The sequence below is a fragment of the Lonchura striata genome, chromosome 1A (assembly GCF_050655825.1).
Source record: "Lonchura striata isolate lonStrDom1 chromosome 1A, ASM5065582v1, whole genome shotgun sequence".
NCBI lineage: Eukaryota > Metazoa > Chordata > Aves > Passeriformes > Estrildidae > Lonchura > Lonchura striata.
The window spans coordinates 4,302,199-4,321,965 of record NC_140741.1 but is presented as its reverse complement, the minus strand read 5'-3'; the positions used below and the strand labels follow the sequence as shown (position 1 = coordinate 4,321,965).

Below are 19,767 nucleotides of genomic sequence, written 5' to 3'. Positions count from 1 at the left end.
CTTTCTGAAGTGCAATACAGCAGCTGCAAACATTGTTCACCAGGTAAAGCAGCTTCTCCTGTTTTTGAGAGATTGGAGAGGATTGGTTTTGGAGGAGGACTAAAGCAGTTCAAACCACTCCTTTTAATACATTTGGCCAAAAACACAAATAATGCTGGAATGTAGGATTTTTGTAACAACAACTTTCCCAATGACACCTATTTTTCTGAAAAATACTCAGAAATTACTGACCTACATTTTTAAACAGTACAGGCTTGTTTATGTAATAGATTTCTGTAATAATTCATATCTGGCTATATTTGGCTGTGGACAGCTGGAAAGCAGATACAAGTGCAGAGAATTTAAATGGTAAAGGAAATGGGGAACCTGCCTCTAATTAAGGGCTATGGTATGAAATGGACTTCTGCTAATTTAAATAACCAGACTTAGTTCAGTGCTACCTCCATCACAAATGAAGGGTGCAATAAAAAACACAAGTACCTCCCAAGTGAGGTGAATCTGGTCCTCCAGAAGTGCTGCACACACCTCAGTTTTGAGGAAGAGCAAAGGCAGCTCCCAGCACTACCACTCATGGATTCCAAACAAAGCCTGTTGTTGGTAGGGCCTGTTACTGTTGGCTGCCCCACTCAACTCAGGCACAAGGGATGCCATTAAATTCTGCTGGGGAAGCACAAAGGCACAAGCTGAGCTTTGGCAGCTTAGAGAGAGAGAACTGTAGCTGTTCACATGGTGAGAATTAGTGTAGCTCCCCTGGCTTCCCTAGAATGATATGGCTGTAATGCAGCAGCTGAGGATGCTGTCCATTATCTGCAACTCCAGCTGTGCCTGCATGGCTAATCCAGCCAGATCTCTGAGTCAAGGCTTACATGGCATGAAGCATGCTGCTTAATATATTTATCAAGAAGAGACTCGTAGATCATTTCTGCATCAACTCACAACTCAGAGCTAAGTGAATATGGCACAGCAAATAAACCAAGATCAGAGTTATTAGGAGGGCTACTAAGTGATCCAAAGCCCACTGAGTGATTCATGTGCACATCAAAAAGTCATTGGAAATATTTGATTGTTGAAATGACCCATGTTGTGCAATTTGAAAACAGTTTGTTATGAGCACTGAACACTCCATATTCAAGCTGCTCTCATTCAAAGTCCACAGCTGCTGCAAGATGGGAGGATAGTTGATGAATTCCTACCTTTATAAACAGTTTGCTCTTAAAACACAATGCAAGAAAGAGGAGAGGCAGATCTGGGGTTTAAATCTTTCTTATCTGCCAGCACCCCCATCCCCTGTCCCCAAGCTTTTCCTGCACTTTGTCTGCACCCCACTCCTCCCTGGTTTCAGCAGCAGCAATTTCCACTCTCTGGGGCTGGAAAGGAATCACTTGGCTACTTGGACTTGGCTGATGCACCAGCTATCCCCCATCTCCTCCACTGAAAGTGAGCCTGGACAGGTTTCCAAAGGCTGGATTCAGCCCCCATGCACACCCCCAGTCAATGTTACTTTACACTGAAAGGCAAAATAAATGGTTGAATAAAAGATAAACCAGAAAATGAGAAATAGATTACCTAATAGCCCAGCTCAACTTAGGAACTTCACCCTGTTTACAAAGGCAAAACCAGTCTCACTTAGCTCTAAACAGATGTTCTTTGAGCTCTAACCAAGGTCATCAGGAGCTCCACACCTACTCAAAGAACCAGACCCCTTCTTTGCCAGTACAGCCAATTTCTCAATAAACGATCAAAAGATCTTTGCTGACATCTCAAAGTTAGCACACAACATAAACCCTGCTTCCCAGTTTCTGCTCTTGACCATTGGAACCCTGCTGCCACTACTAACACAGAGTGTCCTTCAGGGAATGAGAAGCCTTTATGGATACTGCAAGGTAAGTAAAATTAATATGGAAAATTTGGTTCAGGGCTTTTCATACCTCTAAACATTATCTAAACATTGCCAGCAGAGCCTCTGTAGAGCCACCTGAAGACAACAAAACACAATTTGGAAGCTGTCAAACATGAATTCCCTTCATGTGAAAAAGGAATCAGTCCCTTAAAAGGCAGTTCAACTCTACAGGACAAAATTTTCCTTTGCAACTGCTAAGCACACACAGGATAAAAAACCCATTGATAACTCACACCCAATTTATTCCAAGTAAATAATTTTAAATAATTAATCACCACCACTATTATTTTACTTTTTTTTCCTCCCTTGGGATCCCAGGACTGTTGCTAATGGTGGTTATTTAAGGCTTCACATCACAGAGACCTATTTTCATGCAAGGTTGCAAATGGCAAAATGAGAGGAAGGGCAAACATTACTGCAGAACTTAGCTGACCCAGCAATATCCAGAAACACTGACAAACATAAAAGGAGGATGTTGAAGGTGCTTCTCTGCTATGGCTCCTCAGTGATGGTAGAAAACTAACAGAAAGAGACACGCCCCTGATGGGCATCACTGGCTCCTAGGAAATTAGGATGCTCAGGGTCCTGCCACCCCATGCCAGAGGAAAATTCCTTAGACAGTAAGTTTGTCACTTGATGTGTACTTCTGCACCTGAGGAAAAAGCACCAGAGATGAGAGCCAAACACTGCAATACCCTGACAGCGTGTGAACAGCAATTAGCAACTCTGTGGACAGAAACAGATTTTCTGGCAGGTCTCATTAATCTCTTTATGCAGATTTAATATTCATGAAAGAAACTGTGTGAGTGGGAGAGAACATAAATTCTTTACATGAGGTAATTCAGCAAGCATCTCTGATCATAGACTGAGGAAAAAAACAGGGATATGCTGCTCTGGACTTCACTGGCTCACTGCTGGACTGTGACAGCTCCCTCGATTTTTCTGTTGTCCTGTCTGAGAACGAGGAACAGGGGTATTTCATCCACCTCCCCAAATGTGTCTCTGAATCAGTCTGTAAACAGCAGCATTACTTACAACTCTACAAAAAATTCACCTTCTAAAATTCACCTAAAAGATCAAATCTTTTAAACCACGCCCCACAAACAAACCTTTTGGTCCCTGCTCTCCATTCCAGAGCCAGCAGCCTTTCCCAAAGGGCAACTCAGACCTTGTCCCTTGCTGTCACACATGCCTTCATCCCAAAAGCTCCACTGCTTTCCTGGAGATTCATTCCTGCCTGACACCAAGGGTGAGGTTCAGTGGCCATGCCCTGGGAGGCTGACTGGGACAGGACAGGACACAGCTGGGAAGGAGCTGCATTTCTCAAGTGCCTCTGTTTTCCCCAGTGGTATCCAGGCCCCTTTGTGCCAATATCCAAACCTGGATTTAGAGCTGTTCTACCTGCAAGCACCTGCTGGTCCATGCCTGCATTCCCATGACTGAGAACAGAACACAACCAGCACTCCTGGGATCCCCATCTGTTTGGCACATCCCTACTAAGTCCACCTGGGCCACCCAGAGCAAACTGAGCTTACCTGATCCTTGCAGGGGTGATAGGAAGAGCCTGAGCAGAGGCTGAGCTGCCTCTCCTGGAATGAGCCCATCAGAGACCACTGAGCTCTGCTGGCTAACACAGCTGTGCTTTACAGCCCTGAAAGCACTTGCATCTGTCCATGCAGCAAGTTCATGTTCTGATCAGCACAGAAGCTCCACCTTCAACTCAGATTTACAAGGCTTTCCCCTGGCTATTCATCTTTGCTATCTTCCAAAATAACAGCAGCACTGATGCCAGGTCTTCACTGTACACAACTGGCAACCTCTAATCCATATCTTGTGTCACAAAGCCCAGCTCTCACAAAAGTGATCACTGCAACTGCTATAAAAGAACTGTGTGTTTGGTTGCGGGGCTTTTTAAAAATTTGTAAGTCAGCTGCTTTCTTAAAATATTAAGCTTAACTGTTTTCTCCCCATTGCTGCTGCTCAACAAGCCCATTGTCAGGATACATATCTGGCTAATTCTTGGACTTCCTTCTTCCCCAAACACTAGTCTGGCATAACCATAATAGAAAGGAGGACAGACTGATCAGAAATATCTGAAAAGCAACTCTCCGCCATATAAAGAGCAAGTTTAATTAGCCTAATGAATCTAAGAATCACACCCTTTACCTCATAGAGTGTAAGTAGACCTTTCAGTTACTGAGCTGACCTTCATAAAAAGAAAAAGATAACTGAGTCATGTTTCATAATTTTATCCAGTTACTCTATTTTATCTTCTATTCTTTGTGAAAGTCTCTACTGTTGCCATTGGGAGTGAGTAGAAAAGTGCTATGAGTACGTCTACAGACCAAATTTCAAGTTTTTCCTAAAAACTGCTGAAACAATACATGGGCTGCCAGGACTGAGTTGCCCTGCTTGAGCAGAGGCTCATCTCCAGGGTCCCTCACAATTTATGCCATTCCACGATTTTGTGTATCCTCCTCAAGCTCAGCTTTACAAAAATATTCCAACCCAAACCTGCCAAGGTGGCAGCTGCTTTCACTGTGTATTTACAGCCCTGACAAGACTTGGGTAAGTCAGCTCAGCAATGCAAGTCTCCAGAGAGTTAGATGAATTTTACAAATTACACGCTTAGATGTGGGGATTTAAAAGTCTACCCACCCACAGTGTTTAGCCAGTCTCTGCCTGGGATGGGGCTGGAAAAGGTAGCATTAGATGAGTCCCTCTTACTTGGACAATAAATACAACCTGGTGTAAGTCTACATTGCTGATTTACAGTACTTAATTAGTGGATAGTACAGGAGAGCAGAGACTGAAGCTGGCGAGAGATCAGATTGAGGAAGGAAATCTTGACTGAAGTTTTAATGAGTCACGATCTTTTAAACCACAGGATGAACTTTTGCCATGGAAACAATGACAGGCTCAGCTCCCTGCTCTAACACTGTGCCTCATATCAGTGTTACTCAGTGCCAACCTGCTGTATGAAACAGGCAGTGCACTGAAAAATTTGGCTAAGAGTATTCAGAGTACAAATTCAGCACTGCTACTAATTAGAAATGCTGCTCTGGGCATAAACCCAGGCAGAAACACTCGCTTGTTTGTAAGGAAGGCCTGCCAATAGTAGCAGAAGCAATAATTACCACACAAGAATCAACACCCTCCCACAATACTACAGAATAAATTAATTAGAAATGAAAGAATACACATATTTTTAGAGAATCATAGAATGGTTTGGGTTGGGAAGGACCTTTCCAACCCCACTGCAATGGGCAGGGACACCTTCCACTAGACCAGGCAGACACTTTGCAATTGTTTGCTATCCCTGTAGAAAAAGCAAAAAATGAACATTCTAATCTGAAAAATGAATTTATTTTTCCTTCTAAATACAAAGTATCCATATCCCCTTAGGCAAGCCAGTTATAGGGCTAGCACAAGTTAAACACAAGAGTAAGTGAAGTTAATGTGGTTAAAAACAATAGTAAAATTTCCTGTACAAAAATCTAATAAACTAGCTAAAATTTTATTTTAAGACACTTGAGAAATCTCTTGTGTATTGTTTCAAAACTCACATGAAACAGACCCTTAACTTTAGTGTGCAATTTGACTTGAAGAGTCAGAACCTTAAGGGTCTGAGTTTAGCACCCGTCCTCCCTCAGTGAGAAGTGCATAAGTGATCCAAATACAGACAGCTGCCAAAATCAGCAATGCCAATTCTTGCAACTCTGTGTCCACACACCCAAGGGAGAGTGTTAAAATTACTCTACTGGAGATCTCTTCTAGCCCCACTTTACAGCTCCATCTTTTAGTAGCTGTTAATAACACAGTCCAAGCTGTCCACACACTGGCTTTGCACTCTAATTTTTCAAATTTAAAGTCATGGAAACCTGAGCTTATTTTATGATTATTCCCCAGATATTCAGGCTTTAATTAACAAAAGTAAATGCACTGAAAACTTTCAGTCTCACAGGGATGACTAAACTCACAGGAGGTAAAGCTCAAACCAACACAACATTCCTTGAAATGTCCTGTGTGGAATCCATGAGAAGTCTTCGTGGTTATTTTTAGTCCGAAAACACAGCCAGAAATTGAATTAACAGTTTTCCTTGTTTACAAATAATCACAACAGCCTCTCACATCCCATCCTAAAATGCAGACATCTCAGTTGTGTGTTTTCTCCACTGACATTTGGGAGAACTGAGACACACTGGGAACACCACAGACAGCAGGACTTGTCCTTCACTAAGCTGGCTCCCCTGACACCACCACCCCCCTTTGGAGCTCCTCCTGCAGAGGAATTCCTGCTGTCAAGCTCTCTGGAGGAAGATGCAGATGAACTGATGTCCCTTTAGGCCACACACTGCAGGTTTATTTTAATCTCTCTGCAGCACAAAATCCCACCTGAGCCCCAGGAAAACCACTGGAGCAACACCCTGCAACCACAGCTCACTACCTCGGCTGCTCAGAGACCCCCTTCCGAGATTCAACTAACTCAGGAGAGAAAAGCAAAGTTTTTGGGTAACAAAACCTCCAAAACTTTGTCTTTTTCTCCCTGCTGTGTCACGTTGAAATGTTGGCTCTCGTACATATTCTACCCATTTTGCACTTACACAGCTACCGAATTGCTCATTCTCTCAGCCTGAATAAAGTGAAAGAGACATCTAGACAATAAAAGCAGAACATTTCCTCCAGAGACCTCTTTATGAGCAGTAATGAGCCTGTGGGTAGAGCTGCTCAACACTGTCTTCTCCCACTTGCCTGCCTCTAAGTTGAAAAACACATTCTAGAATGGCCAGAACCAACCTGTTTACAAGGATTTTTATGGAACATAAATCAATCAGGACCAGCAACTCACAACTTTCTGAGACAGATTGGAAATTTGGCTTTCATATTTTGCACACCTTGGCTTTGAAAATAGGTTTTAATCCCTGAAAATACTTTTCCCTCAATGATGGTGCCATTTAACTTCTTTGTAACCTCCTAGGAAGGGCCTCCTGAGCAAGGAGACATTTCTTCAATGTTTAACCATTTCCACTCTCTTTCTGTGGACTAAACTAAGCCAGGATAACTGTTTTCTTCTGTCCTGGATTTCCCTCACCCCGTGCCCTGACAGAATTATGGAATCATTAAGGATTGAAAAGTCCTCTCAGATAATCAAATCCAGCCATCAAACACCACCATTTTCACCATCAAATCATATCCTCAAGTGACAGCCAGACATTTTTTTAACACTTTCAGGGATGGTGACTCCCCATGGCTATCTGTTCCAATGTTTTAAAACATTTTCAGTGAAAAATATCTTTCCTAGTATCTAATTTAAGCCTCTCCTAAGGCACTGCTTTGCTTTTTTATTGCCATCTCTTAAGAACATGTGGAAAGAAGTCCCAAATATTATTCCTTAGTGGTTCTGATATTGCTCTATTTATTTATAAACTCCTGAAAAAACCTTTCTCAAAATCCATCTACCTTCTGGAGTTTGTGAAGCACTACAGTGATTTACACTGGAGAGTCTAAAGGACTCCACACGAGCATTTCTCTTTCCATTCATCCTTTCCTTCAGCATCTGTTCCAAGTGCTGCTTAAAATTAATTCAGCCTTCTCAGGTGCTCATATCATTCCGAGCAGTCCCCAGCTGTTTAATGAGAAAACAGACCCTAATCAATCCCTCTGACTCTGACAACTATGCTTTAAACTAAAGCTTTTGGCCGGCTGTTCATAAGGATAACTTCTACACTCCTGTGCCCATCTCCTGAATTTGCAGGTTTACTTGGAGGTTTAGGGATCACATGGCTGCAGATGCTGCAAACTATGGAAGTTATTTAGAGATAGGAACAAATGAAAAAGTGGGAATGTCACAATCTGGCAGATTAGAGCAGTAGCCATTTTCTGTGTTCTCATTATCTGCAATCATTCAGATTGCAGGATGCCTTGTGTCTCCATTTAAAAGAAAAAAGAAAATATATTTGCTTTCCAATCAGTATCTGAAAATATACAAGAGATGCAATACTGCTAAAACCATCTAGGTTAACAGTAGAGACTGTAAAGAAAGACTGGTTACCTAAACAATGGATTAGGCACTTAAAAATCTTTTGGAGAAGTTACTCTGAAAAAACCTGGGTGGTCCATACAAGACACTAAAGTATTCCAATGACTTCAAAGGTATTAGTCACATACTTGAATATAAGGCACTTGATTAACTATTCCACACATTGGTATTTGGATTTAGAAGCTCTCATATCAAATCCTACTGCAGGAATAGAAGGATGAAAAAAACCCTCACATTAATTTAAAAGCATGATTTGCTCAGGGACATGTACAGTTTTCCCATTTCACAGGCCTAATAATGGAAAATCAGACAGCTGGTTGTCTCTCCTTGGTAGTGCTGGCAGACTCTTGGACACAGTGGTCTGAAGAAAACACCAGGAGGTGGGAGAGAGGGGAGGAATGAAAAGGAACAGTCTTCCTGCCATAGCTTGCCAAGAAAATGAAAATGTGTGAGACAATGTGTTAATGAATATCCCCACAGATGAGCAAGCACTGGTGATTTTGGTAAGGCAAAGATTTTACAATTAAAATGTCATTCATAATGGAGACAACGATGTTTATCATCAAAATCCCAGACAAGAAACTTATAAATGCATGCATAAAGTAATGCATCCTGTTCCTCTCCAATCCTGTAATAAACACACAGTAGAATTGAAATTTGAGGATATTTCAATCACAAATCCAAATGGATTATTTTAATCCTGGTATCTTCTATCTCTACTTCGTGACAACTACTAATAAAACATTTATTTTCAAGAAAAAGCATCAAACCATGACTTCATGAGATCTTATTTATAATTTCCCATTTCCATTGCCACATCAATTTGCCCTTTAAATTACTGTGAGATGGAGACTTCTGTAGGTTCTCTGGGAAGTTCTCCCTAACATCTAGCACCCACTCCCACCAATGAGGTACCATCCCTAAGGGCACCCTGAGAAAACTCTCCCTGTTCTCCTCAGTCTTTCCTTCTCCCAGTTGAAGTAGCTTTTCCTCCAAGCTCCCATTTCCCTAACCCAAAATTCCACCCCATGGCAACAGCACCTGACCTTTCTCTTTGAAGCCACTGGTGCATTTTGAGATGCCTCTAAACCCACCAGTCCTTGCCTTAGGGCTGAGGGCTCCTGGACCTCCTCCTTCCTGCTCGCTGCTCTTCTTGTGCTTGAAGAGGAAAAGCCCCTGATTTAAATGGGGTCAAAGCATGGCTATAATGGCAACAAACTGCTCCAATCACAGCAGGACTTTTTTTCCAACTCCAGGCATTTCTGTTCATAAGCTAAGAAAACACAAAAGGAAACCAGAAATTCTGGAATTTTTCTTTCCTGGCTATGCCTTTGGCCTGGTGGTAGCACTCGGCCAGTCCCCTCCATCCCCACAGTTTTGCTTCCTTTTCTGTTCAAACAAGGACAAAAACAGATGTTCCACACAAAGAGAAAGTAAGGCAACATTTATAAATGTAAAGGTTTTAAAAAAAACTCTGTATTAGAGGAGGGGAAAAAATTGATTACCAATAAATGGGGCTTCAAGCAATCTCCATATACAGAAGAGTTTATCACAACCTTGCCTCCTAAGAAGTATTGCCCAGAAATATTATCCCCTTGCTGTTGGCACAGATGTTCAGAGACTCTTGTAGAAAAACATAAAATGTGAATTAAAGGAATTATTCTTCTCACTTTGGACTTCTTATCAATGAAATAATCTGAAATATATTTAGATACCAGGAATGAAAAAGGAACCTCTATATGAAGCATTTAAAACCTGTTGACTACTTGACTTTACAAGGAAAGATCTTCCCATCACTTGACTTGTAGAGAAAGGACAAGGTAAGCACAAAGGATTTTCCTTCAAGAACATATTTTATGGGTGGTTTCTACCCTTCTTTCTCTGATCTTTTGCAATTACAAAAAAACCAATGTAACTACCTAGGAACAGACCATGTCACTTTTACATGGAGACACACTGAAGAGGAATTCTCATGAAACATTTTCATGAGTGTAAGCAACAGGCATAATACTGTACATTTGTTTGATTGAAGATGAAGGCAGCTTTTATCAAATTAAATCATTGCTTCAATTCTATCTTTTTATTCCTAGTAGTCTAAGTCAGTCGGATTCAGAGATGTCTTCAGGACTCAATCCAGGAAAGATTATTATCTGCCTCTAAAATGTAGGGGACACTGGAAAGCAAATTTAAGCCCACTCAAAATCCATGGGAACCTAATAAACAGCAGTGATATTTAACTGGCATTTGCAAGCTGAGAGGCAGAATCATTGCATGTTAGTTTTTAGTCTCATTCCTTCATCATGGTTTAGTGCAAGACACTGGACGCAGCAAAAATTTGTCAAATATCACAGAGATCAAAAAGGTGAATTAATTTAGCGAAAGGAAGATGTTCCCATTCAGTGATGGAAGTTCATACTTCCACACAGGCCACAGACACACAGCTCATGGGTAAAATACTTCCCAAAAAACTCTAAAACTCCCTGAGGCTAGGAAACATCTATTTGGAGTATTATATCCATGTTATTGATGATGTAAGTGTGCACAGGTTAGACAGATCAGCAGACATGGCATTAGGAAGGAACACTGCTGCAGACAGCATCTGTTTACAGATTTAATTAGAAGCTTAGACAAATTATTATTGAATGACATTTGCAAGAGTTGTTGAAGATAAGAAATTCATGAAATTGGCTTCTCCTAAACAGCCCAGATCCAGTGACTTTAGAAACAGATAATAATCCACATCCACAAACTCTTTGTATTTCCTAGTTAAAAAATTTATACCACTGGTCAAAAATCAGCGTGGTCTCTTAAGCATTTTTATGGTCACTGATTCATCCCTCTCCACAGCTGTAGACAAGGGTTCAGAATATAGAAACAAACTCTTTAAGTGACATTACCTTGTTGATTTTCCCCAGAGTCTTAAGAATGGCTGTAGGCACACCACAGGTACTGCTACTGCACTGCCTCTTTCCTAGGAGGAACTTAGAGCAGCTAGACTTGGAAAGAAAATAAACCCCAGACAAATATTAAATAATCTTCTGCCTACAAAGCAGCTCCCTGCAGATGAAGCCAAGCTGAGTAGGATGGTAGGGGAATGAACTGAAAACATCAAAGATGTGGGACTGCAGTCCCAAAACAATACTCGGGGCTAGAGGGTGGGAGAGGTCACCTTGACCCCTGGAGCAGCTTTATGCAACATTTCAATCCCAAGGACAACCTTAACAAAGGCTTTGACAGAAAAGTTATGTTTTGAATGCAAAGTGGAAAGAGGAGTTTCACACAGGAGTGAAGGACTGTGAGTTCCAATATTAACTGAAGAGAGACATCTGTGAAAAGTTTTAGACAAAAAAAGAAACTGGGACAATCAACACACATTCTCTTACCACTGGAAAATTTCTACCACAGTACTTCTGTTGTCAGTTCTCCTGTATTACACTAATTGAAGTTATTATTTTATTATAGCTATTTTATTATATAGAAACCCAAATGAGAACAGAACAAAATATTTCACAAGCGAAAACTGTACTACCTGTCAGAACAGTGGAGCCATGACTGACACTGAAGAAGGCTTCAAGGGTCTGCAGCTCTTTACTGTCCTTCAGCCCAGCCTTTTATCCCCTGATGCTGATGCACTGCACCTGTGAGCCCTCTGCTCCCCCTGGGCACTCCAGGGCTCCTTCCCTTCAGTGCTCTCACCTGTCCTGCACAGCTGGAGCCAGCCAGGGATCAGGCTGGGCCACAGCCCACTGTAATCACCTCCAACCCTGTGCCTACAACACCTGCACAGTCTCATTTTCTGCTGAACCAGAGAAGGAACTTGATCTCTAAGTTTCGCAAAAAACAATGTTTAGAATATATTTTTCAAGTCATGGTACTCCTAGATTAAAATTGTGACTCTTCCATCCTAAGGTGCTAAATCAATAGGGAAACGGTGGTATCTCTGCAATAACTACTGCCAACAATTTTATTTTTTATAGGCACTGATTCTGGTTTTAGAAATGCACAGAAAATCGCTTTCACATACCTGCTATGAAAACTTTGCCCTACTCAATATGCATCAGCATAAATCATCTGGTAAGGGTTAATCTTTTAGAAACCATGAATGGTGTTGCAGGACCAAGTCACTAAACCTGCCATAAAACACTTGAGAGACAACTGAGGTGTCAAGCCTCATCAATATCAACATACTTCAAGTAAGGACAAGAGGAGAGGGGAAGAATGGCAATGAATAATCCCATTATGGGATGCTAGATAACTCACATCTTATAAACAGATAAATCAGTCACAAATATGAATATCTTTGAATTTCATCAAAGTCTGGATGCATAAGTAACCTTAATTTCTAAAAAGCTTCTTTCCATAGGAGCGATGACAGAGTTGTAGTCTTTTTTTCCTATTTTAACTTTCAAGATATAACCTTTATTTCCCCACTCTAACACAGCAGATTAAATAATTAGTTTGGGCAGCACACAGGAAGCATCAGTCAATTATTTTAAAAAATTAAAACATTTCTTCCTGACCAGGCAGAGGAAGCAAAGCCTCAAAGGAGGCTTCTGCCAATTTTCAGTGCTATGAATTTGCTCCCTGTGTCATTCTCAGTTACTGCTGTGTATCTCCCCCTAATCAATACACATGCACATACATTCCACAATACTCTCTCATCCAAGGTCTCACATCACAGTAACTATCCACACACTTTGAAAACTGACATTAATCACAATCTTGTTTTCTTTCTTTTTTCCCCATTTCCCACCCCCTCTACTCCTCGAGATATCCACCCCTCACACAGTAGCACCTCGTTCTCTCCATCTGCTCACTCCATCCTTCCCCTCTTGTTGGAGACTCCAGTGTGGCTCCACAGACTCCTCCAAGCACCACAAACTCCTTCCCTTTCCTGCTTAAAAATAGTAACTACCAGTCAGCTTTCTACTCCAGACCATGATGGAGGGGAGGGTGCAAAACAAACATACCTGAGTTAAATAATCCTCTTGTCTTGAAAACTGTAAAGCCCTCTGAAAGGTTGTGTTTCACGCTGCTCCTCTTCATTCCACCCCAAATGCCATGGCCAAACTGATCTTTTCCTTGATGGGATGTTCTGGCCATTTCATTCCACTTCTTAAATCAATTAGCCATTTACATGCCACAGCATTTTCATATTCCCTGTCTTCAGATCCACTGCCCTGAATAACTCCCTGGTTTTGCCTGGCACCTGGTGCCATCCCTTGCCAGTTCTGCTTGTCTGACTTTGATCTCATCCCACAGCATTTCTGTGCCTTCCCTACTCAGGCACCCTCTGCCTTCAATCAGCTCTTGAAGCTCATTGACATTATTATTACTCAATTTCCCTCTTGCTTGTCCTCTCTGTTCTATTCTGTCAAAGACTGTCATCTCTTCTACACACTAAACTACAGGACCCTTCAATGCCTGAAAGAGAGGAAAAATACTACATTTAAATACCATCAAACATCCATTTCCAAACCAGTGCCTTCTTTTTAAAGCACCTGGCTTTCTACCATGCATTTATTTTCCCTGCTTTGCTTCCTTTCACAATCCTTCACCTGCCAGTACTCACATTATACATTTCTTTATGCCTAATCATTTCCTGTTCATCCCCTTGGTTCATATTTTTTCTCTTGTGTTTTTCAGTGAACATGGCAGGTTAGTACCAGATCTTGTTCTGACTGAGAACAACCTACCTTATTCCAGAGGACAAACAAAGAACACAGCAATTAAAAGTCAGGAAGACAAAATCAGAGAGAGAGCACTGACATTTCTTCCCCCCAACTTTCATCAGCAACTGACATTTGGAAAATTTCAGCCAACTCTAATAAACAAAAATTTGTCCCAGTTTCCTAAGAATGCAAAGCTTGTATGATCACACCCTGCCAAGCAGTTCCATCCTAACCCCTTTTATACTCCGTAAGTCAGTATCAAACAAATAATGCACATGCAGTGAGGACTCAGAGGTTTTCTGTGCTGAAACAAAGACAAACCCAAATCAGCATCTTCATTTTCTGTGGGATGCAGCAGCCAGCTGGCCTGACCAGCACAATAGTCTGGGGCACCCATCAGCACGTGCCTCCCTTAGCTCTCCTGCCTACACTGAGAGGATCAGACTTTAGCCTTCAATTATTTCAGCTAACACCAAGCCATTGCCTACTGCACCTTTCCCAGATCCCCTTCCAGGATCAGACTGTTAGTAACACAACACTGATGCACTAATTTCTATAACGCAGATGAAGCAATTTTCTTTTTGTCTACCCCCAACCAGAAAAGGAACAATCTGCTCTCTACCTTTTTTGAATTATACTGGGATTTGCAGTCACCAGCTGGGTTTTGGATCCAACGTCCTTGCTGTATTGACTGGATAGAGGAGGAAGGTTGCACCTGCACATAAAGACAGTGGAGATTTTAGATGACATTCAGGACTGACAGGCTTCAGAAAATGTAAAAACTACGTATTACTGGACATAATACTATGTATTACTACAATTGCTCCCTACTATACCACACCTATAAACATTTTTGTACCAGATTGTGGGGAAATAGAGAAATAAAACCTTTTGCAGAGATGAGATCAGTGTAACTGCTAAGGAAAACCAGACAGGCACTTGACATTTCTGACAGGCTGAAAGGCTGTGGAAGAGGCTGTTACAACGTACAGAAGAACTTTTTTTAAAAACCCAAACTCTTTATAAGTTCTGTTTTTCATTTTGTCTTGTTTACCAGTATCAGGCTTCAGAGGGATAATACCACTCTGTGGTATAAAAGGCATTATAACTGGCATTTTTAATATTACACTGTGAGGTGCCATCATCTTATAGAATTTACTGAGGAAACAGAGGAAAAATCAGGTGGTATTTTGGACACGTGTGTCTCAGTGCTGCTCACAATCTTGTTCTGGTGGGCAGGGTGATGATGGAATAAAGCCAAAGCAATTGAGCAAATTTACTCTGGGAAGCAGAGAACCAAGACTCAATAAACCAGAAGTAGAGAGAAACATCCACACAGTGAACAGTCCTTTGTAAAGACCTAGGAGGAGGAGGAAGGTGCAGGAGATGAAGATACATTCAAACAGTATCCAAGCCTATGCACTGCCCCAAAAATTACTCAGGTGAAATCTACTCAATATATAAAAAAAACTGGTTTCCAAACATTATTAATTTCAAATTTCTCCTTTAAAACATGACATGAAGAGTATTTGGAATGCTTAAAAGGCAAAAAATAAAACCATGATTCTCAAAGATAAGCAGAATTTGGATTTTTTTCAGAGAAAGGCTTTTAGGTGTTTATGTTTTTGGGGTTTTCTCTCTGAAGTTTTTGTTAAGTTAAAAAATACAAACAAACAATCCAAAACCAACTAACAACAAAAACAACAACACAACAAAAACCCAACCAAAACCACAGTGGTGCTATATCGGCCTCTATCTGCATATAAATACCAGCTCTCTAAACCTTAAATTCTCATGTAGAAATACCACGGAAAAGGACAGCAATGTCCTAACTACATGGAACACAGATTAATTAAATCACATTCACCAAGAAATACAAAATTTCCAGGAACATTTTCTCATTTTCATGACTGTGTTTCTTAAGATGTGTACAATGTATTGAGATTTCAGTCAGGAAGTAGCTTCTAGTTCACTCTATCACAAATTAAGAGAAGCTAAAGAAATTCAAAAGAAGACAAAAAAATAATCAAAATAAGAGGTTTCAGAGACTGCAATCATTGACAGGAAGGGGAAAGGGAAAGTCCAGAAACATAGGGAAATTTTAATTCTCAGACATAAAAAATTATGAAGTCTTAACTATAAAAAATTCCTTAAAATAAAGCAAAATAAATGTCAAACAAATATTTGTGAAGGAAGATTTATAGCTGATTTGCCCTAGGGTAGAAAGGTGGCATAATATCTCTGGCAGATCACATTTTGATACTCTCTGCTTTGAATAAACACACGCTCATAGGGCATGCTTTTAAAAAACCATTTTTGGTTCAAGTTGATTTGAAAGCACCATGAAGGACTAAGACCTCACCCTAGTTTTTATCATCCCAGCACCTAGATAATGACAATTCTTTCATAAGCCAGTCACAGATGCATTATTTAAACACATCATCAGCCAGTCTGATTCCCACCTTACGGTGCAGGAAACATTAAGCAATGGCCTGAGAATGCCCAGGAAACTGCAGGACATCTGTTACTTGACCTTCCCACTTGTTTTCTTGCATTGCTCAGCTGAGTGTTCTGCAAGTGAGGGACACACCGAAGCACAAGACTCATACTAAGAAACTTTCTTTTTAATTGTCTTACTGTTATAACTGGTACTGAGAAGTGAGTACATGAAAAATAGAGTTAAAGACATGGCTTAGGACTACTACCCAACATTTGGCTCTTAAAATAAGCATTATCAGGTAGGGAGCAGGGTGGTGGGGAGGAAACTTATTTTTCTTAGGGGTAAGAATTAGAAACTTGAAAATCAGAAGAAGAGCCAATTACAACCACAATACCTAGACATGTAGACCATATGCACCTTTCTCATTGCATATGCAGCTTGCTACGCCTTAGGGGCTGAAAACTGCTGCTCTTTTCCTCTCTGGTTGGAACAATTGTGTTTGTAGGAGATGCTCAGCCACCAGATGAGTTTAAACTCATTAAATAACTTCAGCAATTACAACATATGACTGCAGTCATCTTCTCTCACATGACAAAGCTTATGGAAATATACATAAGTGAAATCAAAATCCACGTGAAGGGAATTAACAAACAAGGACAAAACCTGGAAGGACATCTCACACTGCAGAAATACTCTGAAAATATTACACAAATTTCTTTCCAAAAAAATGAAAAGTGTTATAGAAATCACCATTGCGTTCTTTCTCTCTCAGCTCTCAGATTATAGATATGAGATTTAGGCAAGATCAACTAAATTTTCCATAAAAATGATTTCATATCACTAATAGAACAGAGCCTGCAGATAGTGACTGTGATTCTAGCAGGATTCTCCCTGCCACTTATTTCTAGATCAAAGCAAGCTCTGTACATAGAATGATTGCTTTACCCTCCCTGCAGAGAAACAGGGGTTTATGATCAAGCTAAAATAGCTGCTGTTTTTTTTTTTTATTTTTAAATTTCTGTTGTTTTTGTAACTGGTTGCTCTTACAGCATTTGAATTTCTAGAAAACGTAGAATAAAGAAATAAACTGCACACACACTGCAGTTTCTTGTATTTAGTCTATGGAACACCTAAGGGGTTTCACAGTAATGGCAAACAGAGTGCTGCTCTCCCTCTGTGCTTTACATCTTCTCTAAGTGCTCCAAGTATACATTTCCCTTTGCCTTTAATTTGTTCTGTTTCTTTGCATTAACAAGCATTTAATAATGAAGGCATTTTTAGTCTTTGCAAACCAGAATTTACAGGAATGGTTTAGAGCAGATTTGTATAGTTTTATAATAAGCCATCAGGATCGAATAAGGAGACTTGTTACAGTGGGTGTTCATTATGCACCCATCAGAAACCCAAAGACACTCCAATTCTCGTCTCTTTTGGAGCATTCCTCCAGTTTCTCCCCCACAACATTTCTCTTGTTCATGTTTATCAGGGGGGAACTAATTTCTGTCTTTCTTCCTTAAGGACCGCAGACCTAGAAAGTGCCAAATTTAATCACGAAAGCAGGAGCTGGTTCAACATCCCTCCTGACAGGTTCTTGTAAATTAAGGAAGGTTGGAGGGAAAGGAAATGTGAAGAATCACAAAAGCCTCACATCAAGGGAAGAAATTTGGCCTTTTCTCAGACAGCCACAGTTCAGTCTTGAGCAAAGAAAAACAAAGGAAGATTTTGGCTTGTTGTAACTCAAGCCTCACCCCATAAACCAGCCCATAATTGTTCTGAGCTCCAAGGCTCACACAGATGGCATTTAGTTTCGGAGGACAGCACGGACCAGGATGAAGCACCCTGGCTACCACTGCACAAATGCTGGTGCTGTGTAGTAAATATAATTCGTGCCATTCCTTGTATGAAATATGTAATATTGGATACTTGTTAGATTATGCCTGTTGTATTCGTTTCCCCCCCTTGCAGACGAGACTGGGTGTATATTGGAAACTGAGTCACAAGTAAAAGGATGTGGCTCGGCCAGGAGATGGGCCATGACTGGACTCCAGGCGTTGATCATCAGGTGCTGATCATCACATAAACAGCCCAAGATGGATACATGGAAATCCTCAGACAGATACATCTGAATGCAGCCTTCCTGTAAAATCTCATCAGGAATTCACCTACTCCGGACACTGAATTATTATTTCTCCTCATCACCAAAAAAGAAAATCTTATTAACCTATGGACTCTGAATAGAAGAAAAGACTGATTGCTGAAATCTTGGCCTCAGGTGGAATTTTCCCTATAAAAACCGCTTGGGCCAGGATGGAGGTGTGTGGGCATTGGGGAAAACCTCTGCTGAGGCTGACTCCTTGTGGCACACCCAGGGCCGATTCCCAGGCTCAGCACTTTTTCTGTGGCTGGCTAGATAGAATTTGACCGCTAATAAAATTATTTTCTTTCCTTATTTTTAGTCTGGCTGAATAAATTCTCATTTATAACACTGGGAAAAGCAGCTCCTCAGCATCCCCTGAGACACTGCACGAGCCCTCACCACCTCACTGAAAATTTGTCCAGCCAAATTAATATGAAAAAATAAAATATTTATTTTGCAATCAAATTTTATCTAGCCAGTCACAAGGAAAGAACAAAGCCAAGCCCGGGAATTGACCCTGGGTGTGCCACAAGGAGTCAGCCTAAGCAGAGGTTTTCCCCAATGCCCACACACTTCCATCCTGGCCCAAGTGGTTTTTATAGGGAAAATTCCACCTGAGGCCAAGATTTCAGCAGTCTTTTCTTCTATTCAGAGTCCATAGGTTAATAAGATTTTCTTTTTTGGTGATGAGGAGAAATAATAATTCAGTGTCCGGAGTAGGTGAATTCCTGATGAGATTTTACAGGAAGGCTGCATTCATATGTATCTGTCTGAGGATTTCCATGTATCCATCTTGGGCTGTTTATGTGATGATCAGCACCTGATGAAACACCTGGAGTCCAGTCATGGCCCATCTCCTGGCTGAGTAACAACCTTTTACTTCTAAATCAGTTTCCAATATACACCCAGTCTCGCCTGCAAAGGTGTGGGGAGGAACTAATACAACAGGCATAATCGAACAAGTATCCAATATTATATACTTCATATAAGGAATGGCGCGAATTATATTTACTACACATAACATCACTGACCAGCACCGTCCCTCAGCCCACATCCCCTGGCAGAACCAAGCCAAAACCCTGCTTTGCTTCTCCTCACACTCCCACCCAAACTGCTTGTGTACAGCACCCTGCAAAGGCAGGGCAACCAGGCAAATGATCACGGATTAATGCCAGCTGAACAGCTCGGAAAAGCTGAGGTTTAGCAGGTGGAAGGGGGGATAATGTGTCATTAAGCTTTCTGTCTTACCGCATGACAAAATCTGCTTGATCTATTTGTCTGCCGCAGCCACTCTTTTTCAGGATCCCACCGTTTCCCACCACGGAACATTTCTTCAGTGGCAGCTGGAAGGGAGTAGCCTAGCAACACAAAACGAGACCAGTTTTACAGAGGAGAACACAAACATCTTTGTAGCAGCCACTCCTGGAGAGCCTAGGGAGGTGTTAGGGCTCAAAGTGACAAAAAGAAAAAAGGATAATTAGGAGTGAAGGAAAAAAAAAAGTACAGAAATTAGCTGGTAAGTGCATGTAGAACCAGTCTGTTCCCCACTCCCCAAACCAGAATGCAACAAATGTGATA

The 19,767-nt window shown here is 41.0% G+C and overlaps 1 protein-coding gene across 2 annotated transcripts in view; it reads right to left on the bottom strand.

The window, feature by feature from the left end:
* The window catches only part of ST8SIA1 (ST8 alpha-N-acetyl-neuraminide alpha-2,8-sialyltransferase 1), a 110,908-nt gene that overhangs the window by 38,325 nt on the left and 52,816 nt on the right, over positions 1 to 19,767 (bottom strand). For both annotated transcript variants that reach the window (XM_021529969.4, XM_021529968.4), the window contains exons 3-4: positions 19,438 to 19,547; positions 14,235 to 14,327 (exon numbers count right to left, since the gene is read on the bottom strand). In XM_021529969.4, coding sequence (XP_021385644.1) covers positions 14,235 to 14,327; positions 19,438 to 19,547 — 203 coding nt within the window. The remainder of the gene's footprint in view (positions 1 to 14,234; positions 14,328 to 19,437; positions 19,548 to 19,767) is intronic.